This window comes from Euprymna scolopes, chromosome 10 (assembly GCF_053919585.1).
Source record: "Euprymna scolopes isolate OS-2025 chromosome 10, ASM5391958v1, whole genome shotgun sequence".
Classification (NCBI taxonomy): domain Eukaryota; kingdom Metazoa; phylum Mollusca; class Cephalopoda; order Sepiida; family Sepiolidae; genus Euprymna; species Euprymna scolopes.
The window spans coordinates 44,144,837-44,170,171 of record NC_136491.1 but is presented as its reverse complement, the minus strand read 5'-3'; the positions used below and the strand labels follow the sequence as shown (position 1 = coordinate 44,170,171).

Sequence of the window (25,335 nt, the reverse complement as noted above, 5' to 3'; positions counted from 1 at the left end):
CAAACACTCGGGCAACGCCGGGTACCCCCCGTTAGTCTATAATATAAATCTTACCTGTCTATTTAAATGTATGTATGTATGCATGTATGTATGTATGTCTGCCTAAAACTTCGACATAGGCGACGGATTTTCACGAGATCAGTATCATTTTGAAGCTCAACGTTTCGGACAACAAATATTAAAAAATTGGCAATAAACATTAACTCCTTCACCCTCAACCACAGTTTTCTACAGGGAGGGGTCGATTTTTTTGCAAGCCATTTTTGCAAGTCATCGTATCGGTTGGATTGACTTGGCCTAATTTTAACACTCTGAACTTCCAGTCGCATCATGGAGTAGCGGTAAGACATCAGATTTTATTTCATTTTTTTTTTTCTGCCTTTCCGTCATGGGTTCGAATCTGCCTGCCTGCCTACTACCACTTTTTTTTTTTTTTTTTGCTCGATATACACCTCCAAACACCCGGGCAAAACCGGGCACCCAGGTTAATTTAGTATAAGAGAGTGAGAGTATAATATGAGAGGAGGAGAGGGAGAGTTAGTTGGAAGATGAATCTGTTGAACATAAAAAAATGTCAACTGAAATGCAAGAGGACTAATTAGAATTATGTTGTCAATCTTTCACAAATCTGTGGATATGGATTGCGCAACCCTCACTTCACTATTAACTCCACGTCATGCAGGTATTCTTTGAGAGGCTATCCATAGTCTTTCAAGACATGTGCACACGTATTTACTTTCGGCAGTCACGTAACTCTCGTTTCCCTTAGTGTGCCCTTTAGTATTCACATTCCAGGAACGATGTATCTGACAAAGGGAAAAGAATTGCTGTTTTCTGGGTTAGAATCTATTCCATCTAACACTTATCGTTGGTAAGTTTTTTACCTTGAAGTGCTATATTTTTTCCTTTTTCTTTTTAGCTCCTTTGCATCAATCAAGTGGCTTCATGTCTTGTTTGGAGCGATTTCCATAACCTACGTACTTTTCTTGTTTTGTTTCTCTTGATATGCACGGTCTTATCTCTAGATGCTTGTCTCCCCTCTCCTCACCACGAGGGCAGAGTTAAACATGAGTTCGGTTTTTAACCCAAAGGGGTATCCAGCTGAGCTCCCCGGAAAGGAACACTCTAGATTGGGATAAAAATTAAATATTGGTCTCAGCCTAGAAGGAATCGCCCTTTACTGACTGAGGGCAGAAAAGATGAAGCGTAATGTACGAACAGATACTGCACTTTGCTCCTAACCAAAAAGGGATAGCCATTGCCTCTTAAGATAGCTTAGAATACATGTGTAAATCCTAACCTACTTCTTTTTTTTTTTTTTTTTTTTTTTTTTTTTGCACTGTCTTGTCAGATACACTCCCACACATTACTGGCTTGTGGAGCTCTCCTCACACACTTGATAAAACTTTTTTTTTTTTTTACTAACTTATGAGGAAGTTTACCAGTAGCTGATAAGTAATTGGTTCAGTTTCTTTTCTTTCTCTTACTGCTACTAGTTTTCGTCTGTTCTCATCTCACGTGACTAGAAAATATAACCCCAGCTGGGGAACGAGTACTTGTAGTAGATAAAAACAAGAAAAGAAAAGGGGGAAAAAATTATACAAGTAATGAATAAAATAAAAAGTAAAAACCAATAAAAAAAAAAAAACAGTAAATAAAAAAAACAAAGCAAAATAACTTAGTATGTTTTGACTTGCTATTCAAGCATTGTGTATATAGCCCCACTCCCTCCCGCTCTTTTTCTCTCTCTTTTGTAATGTTTACCCCTTTACCCGCCTCTTCCCCTCCCTTTCTCGTAGTATACATAGTATAGTATCTACACTCCTTTTAAAACTAGCCTCTGACGCTTTATTTCTACCTTTATCCGCCTGTCTATCTATCTTTAGTACCAGCAAAGTTTGAGAGAGAGAGAGAGAGAGAGAGAGAGAGAGAGAGAGAGAGAGAGAGAGAGAGAGAGAGAGACTTAATAACAACCATATTCCTACTATCACAAAATCAGTCGTTATGACCTGTGTATAACTAGGCATCTCTATATTTGTTATTTTTCCTACTCTTTTCACACTTAGCCCCTTTTCAGGGGGTTTGAATCAAAACTGTCGTGGATAAAGTGAATCTATCAGTCCTTTGTGGTATTATTAAGGAGGAGAACTTTAAACACACACATATACACCATTACACCATGCACATACACTCACACAACTTTCAAGTTGGACTTGTTTTTCTTTACGACTCGTTGCTGTGCTTTCTTACAAGTGCTAAATTTTGGATACAAATCGGCTGCTATATATATATATTTGAAAAAAAAAAAAAATTATAGCCTTTTTTCTCAAGATCGCAGAAACTGAAGCTTGGAAATTTAAAGCTTCAACCCTTGCACAAGTTTTTCTTCAGTAGAATAACACGCTAAATTCCCATTGGCGAGCGTCTGCAAAGAAAGTAATATTAAAAAAAAAAAAAAAAAAAAAAAAGAGAGAGAGAGAGAACTGTCTGAGAATTACTTAGTGCCTTGGATTTTTATATTGTGTCTGTTTGCGCAGAACGTCAAATGTTTTTGGTGGATGTGAGTGTGTTTGACATTTCTAGCCACTCAGAGAACAACAATAAGATAACCAACTAAAGGCAAATCCTAACTGCGAGATTACACTGATACATATCCATCCATCCATCCATCCATCCATCCATCCATACGCACATACATACATACAACTTGGATTTATATACATTTAAGGAAAAGTTCAAGTTACTGAACTTAAAAAAATTCATGAGTTACCCAGAGTGAGAGTAATTCATATATATATATATATATATATATATATATATATATATATATATATATATATAGTAAATGAAAATATATATATATATATATATATATATATATATAGTAAATGAAAATATATATATATATATATATATATATAGTAAATGAAAATATATATATATATATATATATATTTAGTAAATGAAAATATATATATATATATATATATATTTAGTAAATGAAAATATATATATATATATATAGATAGTAAATGCTCATAAAATACTTCAAAGCTGTAGTTTAAAAAAAAAGAAAAGAAAAGAAAAGGCTAATATATTTTGAGCTGGTTCCTAATATTTGAAATTATAATTAACGTTTTTAATTTTCGAAACCGACCACATTCTTATTATATTATTTAATAATAAATATTATTATTCACATACATGTACGTTTAATCCGCGCAGAATCTTCAGTTCGGAGATCACTGTTCAAACAGGTCACACGATTTATATATATTACCCCCCCCCCCCACACACACACACGTTTAGGCTTATAACTGGGTAAAAAGTTGGTCTATATCTGTTCCAATAGTGCTCAATACTAAAGAAGTTGTTAGTAGAGTTGGTGTGAAATAAGGGCAGTGACTCTGAGAAGATTGCATAGACAGAAACCTCGACTTGTTGATTTAAAGCCAGACACACAGTCATAGTAATCTAGGTAAGGTTTGTATCTACAGGTTAAAATACAGGCAATCTTTACTGTGTTTAGATCATATTTCTCAATAATAACTATGAGTATACATAATAACTGCTGCCAAATATTTGTATGAATTAAACTTTCATATGATATATAAATATGTGTGTGTTTAATTATTAAATCTGTTAAAAATACCATCTTGGTTAAGTAAATTTTTATAAACATTGTATCAAATGTAGAGAAAACTACTAGGAAAGAAAAATACACAAAAGAGATCACATTTTATTTTTTTAATTATTAATTAAAAAACAACTAGTAGTGACTGATCCGGATGTACTGTGCAACTGCAGTATATTCTATATGTGCACAATTTATTCATTTATTACACTCGTGCAATATATTCCATGCCATAACCAGTAAAAGTTAAAAACAAAAACTCATAAATAAAACTGATTTTTATTAGCAGTAAAATAAAATTTTAACAGATTCTTTAGAAATTTAATTTAGTTTTTTTTTAAACGTTTAATATTTACCTTTTTAATGGATTTAAAATTAATTCTTGTTTAAATTAAAATGTTATTTTTAAATTAAAATGTTATTAAATTAAATGAAGTAAAACACTTCTTTTAAATATTTACTTAAATAGAAAGTTTGATTTTTAAAAAATATGCACTATATAAAAATAGTTTAATTAAAAAAAAAACTGTTTTTAATGTTTAAAAAGTATTTAATTAAAGTTTTGTTTAGTCTTTGATTGAAAATTTAAAGCAGGTTTTCAAGCTCAAAATATTTTTTAACGTTTTAAAGTTTAAAACTCTTAAATTCTTAATGTCCTAAAACTGATGTAACAAGTTGCTACTAAGCCCCCTCCAAAACTTGAAATAATAAGGTACAATCCTTTTTTAAATATTTATTTTAAAAGAAATTTAATTGAAAAGTTATTTTGATTTGAAATTTATTTTTAATTTTAAAAAACTTCCTTTATAACTAAAAAAAACAAAAAAAAACAAAACAAATGTGTCCATTTTTCTAATTTTAAAAACTTTTTAATATTAAATTTTTTTATTTTTTTAATTAAAGATTTAGGCAGATTTTGAACACAAAATTGTTTTTTTATTTACTTTTTTTGCTGTTTTATATATATATATATATATATATATATATATATATATATATATATATATATATATGCATGTATATAGTTCTAAATTTTAAAACATTCAAATTTAGAATGTGCTAAAAATACCTCCATAATAATCAATAACAATTTTAAAAAAGGGGTAAAAATATACTAATCGTAAATTAATCCGACATGCTTATTATTACGTCACGAAGAATGTGGACAAATCGTTTTTTCGCTTACAGAGCGGTGAAAAAAAATTGAAAAATTATGAGAAAAATTTTCCTTTCTTCTATCTTTCCGTCTGTTGTCTGTGTTCTTCTAATTCTAATTTAAAATCTTGGAAACAAAAAATAAAAACCCCAAATTTCCACACAATGGTGTGGAGTGGTCCACCTCATTGGCATTCCGCGTTGAATAATAATAATAACAACAATAATGATCAGCCATTCTCTCTAGAATCTTTTGTGGTAAGGTCGGTGTTTGAGGCAGCTCAGATTCCACCTGCACCGCCACCGCCCCCACCGCTCTTGTGAAAAAAAAAAAAAAAAAAAATACATCTCGCTGCTTCTCACCACAGACATTTGTGTACGTTGTCCCTCCGTGGTTCCTTGTTCTACTTCGAAGATTCTTACCTTGATCTCTTTGTCTTTCGACATTCACTGATAAGATATTGTTTGCAAAGTTGTCTGCTACAACAACAACAACAACAACAACAACAACAGCAACAATTGTGCCAAGCTGCTATTTGTTGGGGGGAGGAGACACAGCAGAACTTTCTTTGCAAAGTAAGGAAGCATCAACCAAAGAGTGTAGAATTGCTATTTGCTACGGAGTACCTTTTGCGAATTGGATGTACCATATAGATAATACAAGATGACATCTTATAACTGTCCTGGACCCCCGAGGGAGAAAGAAACTGGTAAATTGAATATATTATTTCCGTAATTTTATAGAGTCACTCTTGTCTTATGGTTCCAGGTTTGACATTTTTTTTTTTTTTAATTTAATTTTTTTTTTTAGAGTGATTTTAGAATGATTTTGGCATTGAAAACTTTAACTCTAAACCAGTGTTTCCCAATTTTTATTTTTACCTTTGTGGAATCCATCCAATAATAGTGATGCCCCAATGAACCCTTATGTAATAAAATATTTTGTAATTCTGATTATTTATTTTTCCTTCATAATGCAAACAAATATTTTCTTTTTACAGCCGGTTTATTAAAAAAAAAAAATGTTCTCAAATTTATTGACAATTTTGAAAAAAAAAAAAAAAAAAAAAAAATCAACATATTTTTTATAAACACATAACTGGATTCTTTCAGTTTATTAACAATTCCATATATGTATCAGAAAATTAGGTTTGAAAAACAAAACAAACAAAAAGAAACTGAAAATGCATTTGCATATATATGCAAATGCATTTTCAGTCTCTCTGCCTATTTATCAGTATCTCTAGAAGGAACCCTTGGCAAGCTCTTAAGGAACCCTGCTCTAAGCCCTAAACCTTTAAACTTTGAAGTCAAAAGTGATTCTATAAAAACCTCATTATTTCTTATGTGCAATATATATATATATATATATATATAAAGTGATGGGACGATTCTCCAATATTTTTCCCGATTCTGATACAATTACCGATTCTATGCTAAATTCCTGATTCTGATTCTTTATAAATCTCTAAATATTTAACTATGAAGTTTTTATTTTTTTTTTCCCCGATTACTGTAAAAACACCTTAAATGTGCAGATATTTTCTCAAGTGTAAAAACACACTTACTATATATTTTAGTTTTACTGGTAGTTTAAAATCAATAAATATTTATTGTTTTATTATTATTACCAGCAGGGGAAGATTTTGTTTTAAAGAAAATCAATTAAAAGAAATGATTGTTAAAAAAAATGGGCACAAATTTTTCCGATTACAATACCCTCAAAAGTTGCGATTTTTCTGATTCCAATTAATCGTCCCAACACTAATATATATATATATATATATATATATATATATATATGGCAATTAAGCTACACAGAATATTCTGCATTTCATCCACGCTAGGATTCGCCAGGCTTATGCCTGTGTAGCTTAGTTGCCATATATATTTTATAACTTACTACCAAGCTCTACCTAAGTTTACGCATAAAATTATACTTTTGTATATTAATTTATGTGATTTAAATGAAGTAGTCATATATATATATATATATATATATATATATAGTAATCCACATACAGTAGTGTCTCACTGTTTTACAGCACATCAGTGCGGCTAGACGAGCAATTACTTCAAGCCAGGATCGAAACCTGATCACCCAAACGACAGTCGGAGCTTCTAACCGTTGCGCTATACAGCTGCTGCTGTGCGGGCAGTGAATTAACAAGTTTTAACATTATCCAAAGTACCTAAGCTCAGTTTGTTTACACAAAGAGGATCGCTTCTGTTTTTTGTTAGTCATCTTATTTATATTTATGTGTTTATCTATTATACCTTTTTCAGCATCTCTTGTTCAAATAAATCACATTTCAATTTTTGAACATAAAAAATATATCTTTCATAAGTTATGCTTTTATATATGTATGTACTTGATTCACTCCTAAACTAATTAACCGATCATTATGAATTTCGAAACATAGCTGCCAAGCATAAGGAGTCATAATGTCAGCTGTATTTAGTTTAATTCAGTTTTATGCAACGAGTGGGGGCGGGAGGCTTTGTGAAAATTCAGATGCCTCCAATTGTGAAATTTCCACAATTGGTATGAGACATCACTTAATAAATATTCCTCAAATTTCAATTTCTTTGAAGTATCTGAAAGGGTTTTTTAGGCGGCAAAATTTGGGCACGACTTTTCATTTTGAAATTGAGATAAATTAGATTGGCATTGAATTTGATCCATTATATCTTGATTTTAATTGTTGTAAGGAGAGATAAGTGTTTTTTCTGTTTAGAAAATTGTTTGACCTGTCTTGGGACGAGTATTCTAGTGTGTGTGTGTGTGTGTGTGATGAATAACATTTTTACTGTTTGTTGAAGATTGCTAATGAAACAGATCGGTAAGATATACTCTTATGAGAAAATAAAAGAACATGTTTTAAAAAATTGTGAATTGAACTTTAAAAATGCATATATGTGCTCTGAATACGTCAGACAAATGTAATATATATTTGGTATTGTACTATCTATATTATATTATAGTCTATCCTGCTATAACTGGAAAAACATTACTCTTGGAATATTTACAAGAAAACCATAAAAGTGTGCGTGTGTGTGTATGTATATATATATATATATATATATATATATATATATATTGCATTTGTCTGACGCTAAATGGTATTCAGAGCACATACATGTATTTTTAAAGCTCAATTCATAATTTTTTAACACGTTCTTTTTTCTCATAAGAGTATATCTTACAGATCTGTTTCGTTAGCAATCTCCAATAAACAGTAAAAATATTATTCACTATATATATATATATATATATATATATATATATATATATATATATATATCCACGTTTCATCCATATATTTTTTTTTCATTATGTACTACCTCGCTTTACTCACGTATTGAGCACTGTTGAAGTAAATACTGAAAGTCCATACATAAAATATTATTCTACTGATAAAATTTTATGTGGATACATGATATATTTATATATATATATATATATATATATATATATATATATATATACCCGTTCACATAAACCTTTTTCATGATAAAGCTAGAACCCAGAATGAGATGGAATTGAGCAATTGCATCGACAACGGACAATGCCAGACCCAAAGTGGGTTTCGATGTACTGCATCTCACCAGTGATGTGCTCCAACACTGAGATGCAGTACATTGAAACCCACTTTGGGTCTGGCATTGTCCGTTGTCGATGCAATTGCTCAATCAATTCCATCTCATTCTGGGTTCTAGCTTTATCATGAAAAAAGTTTATGTGAACGGGTATTTTTATATATATATATATATATATATATATATATATATATATATATATATATGGAACTATTTTAGTTGATAAACTAAAATAGTTTTTGAATTCTCATGAGTGAAACTCATCAGGGCCCACTCATAAATTTTTGTAAAAAAAATATAAATATTACTTCAGACCTTTGTGTTGCTTTAATGGTGCGATTAATATAAGCTCAGTAATTCGTAGGTTATATTAATTAAAGCTGTCATATATTAATAGGGTACAATTTGATATATATACTAAACATTAATTAGATTTTCCAATATCCAAGGTTTGATATATTTGTGTGTTTCCTATAAGATATTCTGAACTTTAATAAAATTTTAATATGCTCAAGAGAACTCTTTATGTGTTGGAAATTTTGCAGAAAGATAATATTTTAAAGCTCTAATCTTGGAAACGTGTGGGCATATAGAGGACGTGTTTGAATATTTATTTTAGGAACTTTATTTGATTAGTTGGAATTCTAATACGTTTTGAATATATTGAATTCACACACACACACACACATATATAGTTAGTTAGTTATAAAAATATATATGGCAATTAAGCTACACAAAATATTTCGCATTTCATTGTTGCGAGTATTCGTCAGGCTTATGGCATAAGGCTGATGAATTATCACAACAATGAAATGCAAAATAATCTGTGTAGTTTAATTGCCATATATATTTTCATAACTTACTATATATGCCATACATATATATTTTCATAATTTACTATATATGTCATATATATATTTTCATAATTTACTATATATGTCATATATATATTTTCATAACTTACTATATATGTCATATATATATTTTAATAACTTACTATATATGTCATATATATATATATTCATAACTTACTATATATGTCATATATATATATTCATAACTTACTATATATGTCATATATATATATTCATAACTTACTATATATGTCATGTATATATATTTTCATAATTTACTATATATGTCATATATATATTTTAATAATTTACTATATATGCCATATATATATTTTCATAATTTACTATATATGTCATATATATTTTCATAATTTACTATATATTTCATATATATATTTTCATAATTTACTATATATGTCATATATATATTTTCATAATTTACTATATATGTCATATATATATTTTCATAATTTACTATATATGTCATATATATATTTTCATAATTTACTATATATGTCATATATATATTTTCATAATTTACTATATATGCCATATATATATTTTCATAACTTACTATATATGTCATATATATATTTTCATAACTTACTATATATGCCATATATATATTTTCATAACTTACTATATATGTCATATATATATTTTCATAATTTACTATATATGTCATATATATATTTTCATAATTTACTATATATGCCATATATATATTTTCATAATTTACTATATATGCCATATATATATTTTCATAACTTACTATATATGCCATATATATATTTTCATAACTTACTATATATGTCATATATATATTTTCATAACTTACTATATATGTCATATATATATTTTCATAATTTACTATATATGTCATATATATATTTTCATAATTTACTATATATGTCATATATATATTTTCATAATTTACTATATATGTCATATATATATTTTTATAATTTACTATATATGCCATATATATATTTTCATAACTTACTATATATGCCATATATATATTTTCATAACTTACTATATATGTCATATATATATTTTCATAACTTACTATATATGTCATATATATATTTTCATAATTTACTATATATGTCATATATATATTTTCATAACTTACTATATATGCCATATATATATTTTCATAACTTACTATCTAGTTCTACCTATGTATTGAACACTATTGAAGTAAATACTGAAAATTTACACATGAATTATATCTTCGTATATTAATTTATGGGATTAAATGAAGTAGTCTACATACATACATACATACATACATACATACATACATACATACATATATATATATATATATATATATATATATATATATATATATATATATATTTATTAGACTTGAAGTGACTCAGTCAAAGATGATTTCAACCAACAGCACATTGAAAAAACTATAAACTGTTTATCTTGGTAATTTCACATATTTTCTGCTCTCATCGTTTTGTGTTTATTCAAAATGGCATAATGGAAACATATAAAAGGTATTTGCAGCTTCTTTTCCAATTTTCGGATTTTAATCGTGTCAAATAACACTTTATTTCCTTTTGACGGATTGATTGTTGCTATTTCTTCTGATGAGTTCAAGGCATAACAGATTCAGTGATTGATATAATTATTAAATGATTGATTTTGCGCTACAAAACATACTGTCAAGAATTGTAAATGTCAACTGAATTAAAGGAATAAATTATAAGATGGTCAACATCATGAATTTTGGAATATAGTTTTTTTGTCATTTATTCGCTATATTGCTCTTTAATTACACGGCGCTTCTTAAATAAGGATTGGTATATATTATAAGAATATATATTTCTACAAATATATATATGTATATATACTAGCAACAGTACCCATCGTTGACTGGGTTCAAAAACAGCCTACATAAAATGGACTCTGATTTATTAAAGTATGATAGGTTATGAAAAGGAAGGGTTGTAAAGTGATAGCTTCGAATTCGGGGTGTATCAAAACCAAAGCAAAATATGATGAAAGTAAAAATAAAATAGATAAACCCCATAATTTATTATACCATACCTGTTCACACTGAAACACTTATCATAATATTCTGTGGATCTATATTAAAAAACCTTGTTAAACTTTGTGACATATTTCCATTCTATGGAGGTCAGACGTGAACGAACACCCCATAATTTTATTATACCATATTTCTTCATATTGAAACATAATTATCAAAGTATACTTACGCAGATAGATATGAAAAGTCTTAAAGTTTGTGCGTTTTTTTTTAATTTTTAAATTTAAATTTTTTATTTCCATACTTTGTGAACCAGGCGCGAACACAGACCCCACAACACAATTTTAATGAACCACCGTTCTGCCAGATCAAACATACCCATTCCTGTGTCTCGATACATCTATCATTATATGTAATCAGTTTTTTAAATAGTCAACCATATAGGAGCCTATTCGTGACCAGACACACACACACACACACAGAACTTTATATTACATGGTATTTCGAAGCCTAATGATTCTCATCAGAAGATGAGAGAAGATGCTAGGTAACATATTAGGGATGCAACGTCTAGTGATAGCTACATTACAGGCGAAATAATTGTGTGTGAGAGGAGAATGGTAATATATTGAAACTGTTGGTATATATATATCTATAATATAAAGCTGAACGTCTGTTTGTGTGTGTGTGTGTGTGGTCACAAATAGGCTCCTATATCGTTGACTATTTTAAAAAACTGATTACATATAATGATAGAAGATGTATCGAGACACAGAAATGGGTATGTTTGATCTGGCAGAACAGTGGTTCATTAAAATTGTGGGGTCTGCGTTCGCGCCTGGTCCACAAAGTATGGAAATAAAAAATTTACAAATTAAAAAAAAACGTTTACAAGTGTTTTTGATATAGATGTACATAATACTTTGATAAGTATGTTTCAACTTAAATAGGGATGGTATAATAAAATTGTGGGGTCTGCGTTCGCGCCTGGCCTCCATAGAATGGAAATCAGCACAAACTTTAATAAAGACTTTTCATATCTATCTGCGTAAGTATACTTTGATAATTATGTTTCAGTTTGAAGAAATATGGTATAATAAAATTATTGGGTGTTCATTCGCGCCTGACCTCCATAGAATGAAAATATGTCACAAAGTTTAACAAGGTTTTTTAATATAGATCCACACAATATTGTGATAGTGTTTCAGTGTGAACAGGTATAGTATAATAAATTATGGAGTTCATCTATTTTATTTTTACTTTCATCATATTTTGCTTTGGTTTTAATACCCCCAAATTCGAAGCTATCTCTTTACAACCCTTCCTGTTCATAACCTATCATACTTTCATAAATCAGAGTCCATTTTCTGTAGGCTGTTTTTGAACCCGGTCAACGACGGGTACATTTGCTAGTATACATATATATATATATATCTATATATATATATCTATATATACAGAATTTTTTGTCAATGTTTTTCCTTTTAAATTATTATTTTTTTTAATAATCTCTAATCGGCGGTTTATCATCATATATCTGGTAATGGAAATGTATAGTAAATACTATAACTAGAGATGATTCCAATATTTTTTCCAATTCCGATACAATTACCGATTCCACTTCTCTATAAATCTCTAAATATTTAATTATAAAAGTGTTATTTTTTGCCGATTACTGTAAAAACTCTCATCTTAAATGTGCCTATATTTTCTCGAACGTAAAACACACTTGTGAGGAGGTGATGTATAGATTTTAGTCTTACTGGAAGTTTAAATGAATAAATATTTATTATTTTATTATTACTACAATCAGTGGAAGATGTTTCTTAAACCAAAATCAAATAAAAAGAATAATAATTTAAGGAATCGGTTTTAGCATCGGAAAATAGGCTCAAATTTTTCTAATTCCGATACCCGAAAAAGCTCCGATTTTTCCGATTCCGATAAATCTTCCAAACACTAATTATAACCCTACTTGCCTGATATAACCATTATAACTATTTCTCTTGGTAGATTATTTTACAAATATTATATTATAATATATAATATAATATTAATCTATTGCATAATCATTTGGTATATTCACTTAGGTGGCCATCTTATATTTAAATAGTATTTATATTTTCCTTATATAGTCCTATAAGCAGTTCTCTTTATATTTTCTTCTTTGTAGCATATAACCCTGACTTGCTGTATATTTTGGTATCCTCACTTTGGTGTTGATCATATATTTATGGTTTCAATTTGATGTCTAATCAAGGTGTTGATGAAGAGACTTTATTCAATAAAAAAAAAAAAAATTGTATAATCTCAGAACCGATCGTACATTGATTAGTTGTTTACGTTGAATTTTTGGCGCATTTCTATAAATTATTTTACCATTTTCTTTATATTATATATATATATATATATATATATATATATATATATATATATATATATATATATATATAAACTAGCCTGGGGGTCCGGCATTGCCCAGGTGTTTGAAGTGTGTGTGTTGAGCAAATATAAAAAACAAAGAAAAAAAAAAGTTGTAGTAGGCAAGCAGTTTCGAACCTGTGACGCAAAGGCGGAAGAGAAAGTGAAAAAAATCTGACGTCTTACCGCTACTCCATGATGTGACCCGAAGTTTGGAGTGTTGAAATTAAGTAAAGTCATTCGAAGCGATATGATGACTTGCAAAAATGGAGATGCAAAAAAAAAAAAAAAAAAAAAAAAAACGACCCTCCTTGTAGGAAACTGCCCAGTTGAGGATGAAGGAATTAATGTTTTTAACCAATTTTTCGATATTTGTCATCTGAAGGGTCAAGCTTCAAAACGAACGATACCGATCTCGTGAAAATCCGTCTCCTCTGTTAAAAGTATTATGCAGACATCCGAACATACATACATTTAAACAAACAGCTGAGATTTATATTATAGATTACAAATATATGAGGGGGGGGGGGTAGTTAAAATTATACAAACTATGATTTACAGTGTTTTCTTATTCCATAAAGTTTTTAAAGTATTGAAACTCCATGGAATAAGGAAATAATTCACTTTATCTTGTATTCATTGTTTCATAAACAAGAAATGTTGTAAATCATTATTTGCATAATTTTAACTACCCTCACACATTGATGTTCTTTTTCAAGTATTTTGCATTTTTTTATCAAGATAGGATTAATCTGTAAATATTAATATTTCTATTTCCATTTTAAGATGTCAAATTTTAAGGTGCTAATGCAGAGAGTGATCCGTGCTATTTTTTAAATCGTATTTCCACGTTTAATTAAAGTTTGATGATATGTTTTTTTTTTATTCAGTTGTAAGGTTAAAGTACAGAATAGGTACAAAACACCCTCCCTTCCCCTCCCCATGTTAAGAATGGCTTTTTAAATAATAGCGTTATTATTTCAGCACGGATCACTCTCTGCATGAGTACCAATTTTAAATACTGAAATACATAATGACAAAAGATAAATATTATGGTGAGAAGGACAACTTCATTGATTATTTCATATGTTCAAAGTTAACGGCCTTTTTAAATTTCAATATGAATCATTCAGATTTTTAACTTTATTGAGTTTTACTTTTACTTACTTCAACTGTTTTATTCTGTACTAGCGGGGGTACCCGGCGTTGTCCGGGCGTTTGTAAATGTGTGTTGGGGTGGGGGTGGGGGGTAGATCCAAACCCTACGTTAAACTTCTTTTAAAAAATCGGAAAAAAAAAACAAAAAAAAAAAACAGCGAACATGATGTAAAAAGAAGGAAAAGTAAAATAAAAAAAAAAGTTTTGGTAGGTAGGTCTGATCAAACTCCCGGACCGTTGAGACGAAAAACTTGATAAGTTACCGCTCGGCCACGAAAGGAAAGTAACTGAAACGAATTTCAATTTAACGTTTTAAACGCACAAGTGGCAGGTGCGTGGCGAATTTAATTAGGTCAAAGGACATTAAATTCCGCACTTAATTTTAACTGCGGGATAGTTCTTTTGGGTTTGTTTTTTACCCAACTTTGTCTGGTTTTGTTTTCCCAACATGTTGAGGAAAACGAGCTCCCCCTTTATTAGGGGAGTGTCCGAATGAAAGCAATTGTCTGATATGATGGTTTTCACCGACATTGACCAAACGTCCATTGCTTTCTGGACGAGGAACTGCACCTTAGTTGCATATCAGTTTCGCTTTTATACGAAAAAGCCAAATCAACACGAGAAGGAGCCGAAATAGCAAGAATTGTGTAAAAGTAAACGTAAATAAATCTAGACGCGATGCGCGTTCGCAAATCCTAGATATTATTATCTAGGGGGTATATAAACATTTCTAAGACATATGAGAAGCCTGGTGAAAAAAGCCTTTGTTAGACATACAAAAACTTGCTCGCCCGTTTTGCCTCATATATATATATATATATATATATATATAACTACTTCATTTACTCACATAAAATTAATATACGAAAATATAGATTTATGCGTAAACTTTAAGTATTTACTTCAAAAGTGCTCAATACGTAGGTAGAGCTAGTTAGTAACTTATAAAATATATATAGCGATTAAGCTACACTGAATATTTTTCGTTTCATTCACTCTAGGATTCCTCAGGCTTATGCGCGAATTCCGTGGTTGTTTATCATTTTTATATGGTCCTCTTCTAAATTGGCTAACTGGCTAACTAAATCCTCAATAGAAGAGGACCATATAAAAACGATAAACAACCATAATTCGCGCATAAGCCTGATGAATCCTAGAGTGGATGAAACGCTGAATATTCAGTGTAGCTTAATCGCCATATATATTTTATAAATTACTATATATATATATATATATATATAGATAGATAGATAATTCTATTGGATATGCCTTTCTCTTAACAAAAAGGTTTTATACATATACTAGCAGTGAGACCCGACGTTGCCAGGGATTGAATGATGATCAACGAATATTTCACACTCCTATATTTTTATTGTCATCGAAATACGTGAGGAAGCTTCACATGCCTCCATAACTTGGTCCAAAGTATATGTTATTCTACATTGCACTGTAGAGAACCTACTGTTTCTTTTATAAAATTATTTTATATAAACTTCCTGACACTTAATGAAAAAAAGACATCAAGAAATTTATGTGCAGGGTTTGAACGAACAGACTATTTCATGCAAAAATTAAAAAAACAAATGTAAATTTTCCAGTCTTATAAAATTCTTTGCAGTTAATGAAAAAAAAAATAAAGAAATTTACGTGTGGAGTTTGAATCTACAGAACATGTCACACAAAAAAAAATAAATAAATAACATGCTATGAACTTCCCCACAGTAGAATTTTCACGGCCCGTTGTTCTATCATTGTTGCTAAGTGATGACATGGAAAAAATGGCTTTACCGATGATAGATAAATTAAAATAAATTAAAATAACGGTTTTGATTATTGGTAATTTGGGGTATTCTGAGACAAAACTTAACTAAGATCACTCCCAGACTTATACACTAAAGTTCTATAAATTTTAAGGAAAATCTTTTAAGCCGTTTCGAAGTCTATAAGGAATGAACTCACATACACAGACGAAGTTGCATTTATATAATTGTAGAGATTTTCAAATTTATACTAACTAGTAATACAATTTTTACTAGAGTTTATAACCTGATAAAACGGGTCTATCTAGCCGTAATTTAAACCTTCGCCACTTCCATTTTGGCGATGGACGCAACAGCAGAGATGTCACATTTTTTTTTTTTCACATTCTTTTCCTCTCCGCGATACGGATTCAAGCCTGCCTGTTTACTACCACTTTTTTTTTTTTTTTGCTCAACACATATCTCCAAACACCCGAGCGACACCGGGCACCCAGGTTAGTTCTAACATAAAGTACAAATTTAACCAGATATAGTTATAAACTATGTAAAGGTCAGTACAGTGAATAATATAGAAACCACTTTCTGTTTAAGATATTGATATAACTATGCTAAATTAGAATTATATAAATATATAACTTGTTGATTTGAAAGTCTGGAAAAATCCAAACAAATAGAACATAATTAGGTAGAGAATTAAAAAAAAAAAATCTATGGTCCTAACTATGCACATTTCAACAGACGTATATCAAATATTCACAGAAATACTTTAAATTTAGCAATATGCTCTTTGATATTTTATGCGTTTTGCGACAAAAATCTCAAATTTTCAACTCTTGGAGCTTACGTCGTTCTTCCACCGAACGCGTCATATATAATGCTGCTAGTTAAGTGACCTATGTCCTTAATGCAATAAATTCCCTATCTGTGTCTCTTCAAAAGGTGCACTTCGACTTAACCAAGGGTTGGTTATGTGAAATTTAGTCTTGCAAAAAAGAGGTTAGTTTTCAAAATAGGCACATTGTTGTTGGTTTTTTTTTTGATGAGGGAGAGGAAAGAAAACTAATTTTTAATCAACACTTGTCCTCGAGTGGTCTCCGGGCCTTAATAAGTGATGACTCCTTTGTAAAAAAAAAAAAAAAAAATCAAACTTACCTGGATAATTATTTGCTCCAATATATATATATATATATATATACTCACACACACACAAGTTAAAAACAGTAATCCGAATACGCCAAATAATACAAATTTATCAATCCTCATCTCAAAATTTGTATTATATATATATATATATATATATATATATATATATATATGGCAACAAATCATTATCCAAATAAGTTTGATTAAAAATTAGTTTTCTCTCATTTTTTCGTATTTTTCAAAATTATTTTATTGACTTGCAACGATTTAATTTCTCAAATAAATCAATAAATGATGAATCAATTAAATCGCCAATCAGTTTTCCCCACCAAAACAATGGATTAAAACAATAAATTGGTATACCCGCGTTTTTATTGGCTACAAAATGGGTGACTGATTTATCAGAATGTTGTAACTAAAAAGTGAGCACCACTTTCAAATGTCGAAATAATGATTTTTTTTTTTTCAATTTTTTTTTTTTTTTTCATAATCTGGTTAATTAGTGTCCAATCAATAATAATGCAGTGAAAAAAATTAAAAAAAACCCTATAAGTATAGAAATTACGCATGGAGGTGATGGTTGTACAACTCCGCCAGTTACGTTGCCTTTTGCACTTTTACAAACATTATTTACGTTGGCTTAACTATTTTCATAGATAATTAAAAAAAAAAAAGTAACTAAACCATTTATTGATAATTTGTCACGTGTACAAACATTTATTTATTTACGTTGGCTTAACTCTTTTCATGAATAAAAAAAAGATTTACTATTTAAGAATAATAAAAGGAAAAAGTTACTAAACATTTATAAAAGGAAAAAGTTAAACATTTATTAATAATTTCTCACGTTCTTATATTGGCTTAACTCTTTTCATGGAGGCCAGAGGAATAGTTAGCCGAAATGTCGTGAAACAACAACTAATAAAGATGAGAATAATAGTCTGCAATAAATAAAAATAGTGCTTATGCAGAGAGTGATTCGCGCTATTTTTTAAATCGTATTTCCACATTTAATTAAAGTTTTATGATATGTTTTTTTATTCAATTGTAAGGTTAAAGTACAGAATAGGTATAAAACATCCCCCTCCTCATATTAACAATGGCTTTTTAAATAATGATGTTATTATTTCAGCATGGATCACTATCTGCATGAGTACTATAAAAATTAATATAAATAATACTCATCTCAATAAGTGAAAGGCTCATTTCTACCGGAAATGAAATGGCAGACAGTCTCGCAGTTACGAAAAAATATTTTTATTTTATTTAATATTTTGATAATTCGCAATGTGAAATTATTTTAATAACATGCAAACATTCCTTGAGTTTACAGATAGATTTTCTGAAAATTTCAATTAAATTGGTAATGTAGAAATATGGTTTTATCGACTTTGAACGAACCAAGAATTACATTTTTATATATATACTAGCAAAAGTACCCGTCGTTGACTGGGTTCAAAAACAGCCTACATAAAATGGACTGATTTATGAAAGTATGATAGGTTATGAACAGGTTATGAACAGGAAGGGTTGTAAAGAGATAGCTTCGAATTTTGGGGTATCAAAACCAAAGCAAAATATGATGAAAGTAAAAATAAAATAGATAAACCCTATAATTTATTATACCATACCTGTTCATACTGAAACACTTATCACAATATTCTGTGGATCTATATTAAAAAAACCTTGTTAAACTTTGTGACATATTTCCATTCTATAGAGGTCAGGCACAAACGAACACCCCATAATTTTATTATACCATATTTCTTCAAACTGAACCATAATTATCAAAGTATACTTACACAGATAGATATGAAAAATCATTATTAAAGTTTGTGCCTATTTCCATTCTATGGAGGCCAGGAGCGAACGCAGACCCCACAATTTTATTATACCATCCCTATTTAAGTTGAAACATACTTATCGAAGTATTCTTATGTACATCTATATCAAAAACACTTGTAAACTTTTTAAAAAATTTTTAAATTTTTTATTTCCATACTTTGTGGACCAGGCGCGTACGCAGACCCCCACAATTTTAATGAATCACTGTTCTGCCAGATCAAACATACTCATTCCTGTGTCTCGATACATCGTCTATCATTATATGTAATCAGTTTTTTTTTTAAATAGTCAACCATATAGGAGCCTATTCGTGACCAGACACACTCACAGACATTCAGCTTTATATATATATATATATATATATATATATATATATAGTCTTTGAAGTTTTTAACATTTGAAACCACACAAAAAATTATTTTTTATCATTCATCAAAAAAAACATCTAGTCAGTAAGTCATTTAATCACCTGCAATCACTGCATCAACTCTCAAATTTACTATAATACCAATTTTTATATTTTTTAAGGGATCATCAGTTGTTTACCATGAAACACTGTTTCGGGGATTTAAAAACAAAACAGTGTATTACATCATGGCTCCCCAGCAGTGTTGATCAAACACCACCACCCTTAATCTTAGGAAGAAGACAAGTTACAAAAATTTTTATTCCCCAATTTCCTATTCTTAATTGTAATTACTAACCTTTTCATAGTATAAAAATGAATTTCTTACCTGTGCGATTCATCAATTTCCACATTTAAAATGGATACATTTTTTAATTTTTTAATTTATCATTCTTGTATTTATAAGATTTGGATTAATCCATTTAACTACTTATCACCCCCACTATAGTTAGTAGTTTGTATATTTACATTCTTATTTATTTAAAATTAGATATATAATATATAGTCTAAAGAAGCTTTGAATAAAAAAATGCAAAAAATAAAAATAAAGAATGCTGTTTAAATTCCCGGAAAGGAAAAAAAATTAAACTTTAACCTATCGCAGACTTTGCACCTACATAATCCGACTTCTAAAAAGTTTATAATGACAAAAGAGAATCCATTTATATAAGAAAAAAAAAAAAGGCATAAACTAAAGTTGTTAAGTAGAAATAGACTTAGCACTTGCATAAGCCGCTTCCGCAAAAGTCTTCAATTTTAAAACAGAATTTAACTGCATAAGTATTTGAATAATAATAATAATAATAATAATAATAATAATAATAATAATAATAATAACAAAGACTTTCACTGGCGAGGAATACTATTGACTGTAACCAGTTATACATTCCTTTTGAAATTTTCATCTCTATTTTTCTCATTATGTACTGAATATTTGTTAATGAAACCTATATGAAATATGTTCCTTATTAAAATTTAAAGATTTTCTATTCTGAAAGAAGGTTAAAAGTATTTAATCTAAAAAATTATTTTTAAGTTTTTGTTTAAAAAAATTCAGATTTTCTATTTATTCAGACCCATATTACAAAGAGGGGGTTGCAAAAAATGAGTTGTCGTGTGAGGAGAAATACAAACTGAAACAGAGAGAATATTCAGATCTGTAATAATACAAAGAGGGGGGTTGCAAAAATGAGTTGTGGTGTGAGAAGAAATACAAACTGAAATAGAGAGAAGGAAAGTTTTAAAATATAATCTAAAAAGATAAGATACAAGTTAGAAAAGCATTTCATCCAAGGCATGAAAATTGTTAAACAAAATGTAAGGTATAAAAATTTAATTTAAATTGAATCAAAAAATTACTTTGGATTTATTTTACGTAATGTACATTTCGTTGCAATTTAAAAACATTATCCTTCATCTAGCAATTAATGATATAGATATAAAATTTTCAATGATTTTTTTTTTTAAAGTGCAACAGAATGTACATTACATAAAATAAATCCAAGGTAATTTTTTGATTCAATTTAAATTAAATTTTTATACCTTTGTAAAATTTATAAAAGTGCACTGTGAAGATAAATAAATTTCAAATTGAATCTTGTACCTTTATTTTTAAAGCATATAGTAAAAACATTTTGTTTAACAATTTTCATGCCTTGGATGAAATGCTTTTCTAACTTGTAAAATAATGCTTAGGGTCTCTCTCTCTCTCTCTCTCTCTCTCTCTCTCTCTATATATATATATATATATATATATATATATATATATATATATATATATATATTCATTCGTATATATTTATTATTAAATATTATTATGTACATAAAAGGTATACCTATGAACAGGCGTGTTTTTAGCTTTAAGCCGTCATCAATATAGGTTAGGATTGAACTCATGACATCAGCATCCATAGTCTGATACTGTACAAATGAGCCACGATCATTCACCATTTGTATACATTTATCGCTTTTAAATTTAAGATTTGTTGTTGGCGTATTGTTTTAGCAGTATTAATCACTTCAAAACGCTGTTATTTTAATTTTCTTCCGCTACCTTAGCAGTTTTTTAAAGAGCTATAAGCTATATGCTGTTCTTGTTATATATATATATATATATATATATATATATATATATATATATATATATATATATATATATGGATGAGTCGCCCCTTATTTTTTTATGGGAACGTATTTATTTATTTTTATTTTTAAATATTATTAAAATAACAGTGTTTCGAAGTTGTTAATATCGCTAAAAAACGCTAACAACAAATCTTATCTCTCTCTCTCTCTCTCTCTCTCTCTCTATATATATATATATATATATATATATATATATATATATATATATATATCCATTTCTGTAATAGCTTTTCCCCTGTTGATTGCGGTATATTGCTGGTCCTTTGCAGTTGTAGAATGTTCACCATCAAAGCTTTGCCTTCTCTCATGAGAAGAGGTTAGTTTATTGCTAATCACCTGAGGCACGCCTACCAGGGAACGTTAATGGAGATAACTGAGCATTTCTTCCAGACGAGAGTGCTATTCCTCTAGGGCACTGGGACTTTCCGATCCTTGTGTCGCATCTTTCCACCGTGGGATGGAGATAAATACCATATGTATGCATATGATGTCTTTCAGGAACAAATAAATAAATGTTCAAATAGTGGTGGAGAAACAAGATGGGACACCTTTACGGTGCATACAGAGAAGGGATCTTTGTGACCCCCAAAGGGTATTTCTACCTTTAAGTGTAGTCTGAGAAAGTCATGGCCAAGTATGATATCTGAGCAAAGAGAAGAAAGGACTGAAAGTTTGAAACGCGGGTAGGTGAACCATTTATATGCTAATGTTGCATAGCAGTGACCTAATGTACTGCTTGATAAGGCTATGGATGCCATTGATATCTTCCTGTAGGAAGTTTTTGTCAGCCAGTTGTACTTATGGATGATGTTTGATGATACCTGAGCTACCACTGCCCATTAGAGCCTGCAGGATTATTCCGTCCATTCACTGAAAGTTTAATTATGACTTTCAACAGATAATCAGGTTATGCAGCGGTTACAATGGATCCAATTGATGATCCACAAGCAAAAGTCCCTTTCTTAGGGGGAGTGATTTGATCAGCAGATTAGTTGGAAATGTCCCCTCTTGCTGCAGCTTCTACAGACCGCATCACGGGCAGGATATTTAATTCATGGATGTCATTGATTACCGCAGAAGTAACATTTTTCCTCCACTGCAGCCGAAACATTTTTGGAAGTACAAGAAACCTCACAAGAGACTGATGGTTCGGCAGTGGCGCCACATGGTGTGAGATTGATATAAGATTTGGCTTATTTCTGAAGCATCTTTCAAATTGGGTGTTCTTTTTAAGAGTCATTGTTGAATTGCATGAGAGTGAATGCCTCTTATGAGAGCATCACAAACTGCTTGGTCACGATGTTCTTCGGCCATTACTGCCTTAAACCGACAATCCGCAGTAAGTGAATTTAGCTTCTGCAAAAAAATTTGTGGTTCTGGACTGCTAAATACCTGTCAAGAATTTGTTCTGCATAATCATTCCAACAGAAACTAGGTCATTTTGGTGGCCTTTTATCTGTCGGACTGAGGTATTGGTTCTAGGTAGTATTCAGAAGGTTCATCCTTTCAGGTTTTATCTCTCATTTATTTGGTGGAGTAAGATTATTGTTTACTGTCTGAGGCACCCTGACTGAGGAATGCCAATGGGGTTGTTCAGACAATTTTTAAAAAGCCAGAATGCTCTTCTTTTAGGGGCGCTGGTTTGACTGTTCCCACTTTCCATCCTTGTATCACATCTTCTTGCGATGGGAAGGAATAAATAACAGCAGAAATTATTTTCCATGAAACAGCAGAAGACTTATTGTCTTGGAAAATTGAACTTTCAACCTCCATTGTTTCAATTTCTTTCTTTCTTTTTAAAATTAAAAAAAAAAAAAATGAAATAGTAGGGCAGTCTAGGCTCTTTTAGTTTTATTTACAAACGACTAGTGAAGAAGAAGAAAAGCATTTCTGAATAAAAAAAAAAAAAAAAACACTTCATGGACCTGCGCGACCAGTTGGAACTCCATTATTCAACGTGTCTCCATAAAAGTCCAGAATTGGCCATGGTGATAAATGATGTTCTATTCTTCAGCAGACCTAGTGTGTGTGGTGTGGGTTCGGCTGAACGGATGATGATATGATAAAGAGACACATTGTTATATAATCTGTTTATGATGTCCTATCGGTGATCGTAATTACTTTGAATTATATTTTATTACAATATCATTGAAGACTACTGTATTATTAACACAATTAGGGTTTCCTGTTATTGCAGGTTTTTTTCTTCCTTCTCTTCACATAATAATAACCATAAGATTGTCTCTCGAGTGGAGAGATAAGCACACAAATTACATGCTCAGAAAATAGACCAATCCCTACAGGCATATATTTAACCAAATCAGGCTTTTATAGTCACGGATGTCCCAAATAGCCTACTAAAATGTTTCTCTTGGACTTTAGTCCAGTCAAATAATAGCTGCATATGGGAATTAAATCTTTACTGATACAGATGGCCCAAATACAGTATCATTTTTTCCATCTCTTCTGAACACTAGCTCAGTCTCTCTGTCTCTCTCTCATATATATATATATATATATATATATATATATATATATATATATATATATGAGTGTGTGTTTGTGTATGATCAGTAAATAAAATAGACGTTTTTGTCTATTAATTCTGTTTTCGATCCTTTCAAACTTCCGAATAACGGTCTTCACTTCTGGCAGGAACTGGCTGATGTAATTGCTATATTTGTCTTAAGTCCGAGTACTTTACAATTCCTCTGGACTCATCGTCGGAGATAGATTAATCCAACTAGTTTTGAACGATTTATATAATATAATTTTTCTTTTTCTTATTAACGTGTATATTTTTTCATCGGTTAATTATTTTATTAACTTTACAAACATCTAAGGATGTTACTATTATTAGTAAAGTTTATTTTATTGATAGTAGGTTGTTTTTGTTTTATTATAAATGTTTCTAGTGTTTCATGTTTTCTTTATTATTGGTCTGTTTAAGTATAGATTTTCTTAAATTGGGACAAGGGACAGGAATGTTTATTAATCAGGTAGTTAAATATGAGTTTTCGGAGCGATGCATGGGTAATCACCTCAACAAAGTCGTAGTAGTTAAACCTGTGTATATGTTTTCACCCTTACTGTCAGAGACATAGTTTATGAATTCAAATGCCCTTTGGAAAACTAAGTTAATCCTATCAAGCAACACAATCGAGGGGGTAGAGTTAGTTATAATCAGGTTAGAGTTAGTTATAATA

The 25,335-nt window shown here is 29.7% G+C and overlaps 1 protein-coding gene across 2 annotated transcripts in view; it reads left to right on the top strand.

Annotated features, from left to right (window-relative positions):
* The window catches only part of LOC145285960 (mitogen-activated protein kinase kinase kinase 2-like), a 578,382-nt gene that overhangs the window by 286,408 nt on the left and 266,639 nt on the right, over positions 1–25,335 (top strand). Inside the window, exon 1 of one of the 2 annotated variants that reach the window (XM_080134485.1) lies at positions 5,026–5,499. The exons of the other annotated variant lie outside the window; for it this stretch is intronic. Within the exon in view, the coding sequence (XP_079990611.1) occupies positions 5,454–5,499 (46 nt within the window). The 5' untranslated portion in view covers positions 5,026–5,453. Of the gene's footprint in view, positions 1–5,025; positions 5,500–25,335 lie in introns of those variants that run through there. 2 annotated transcript variants of the gene reach the window in all.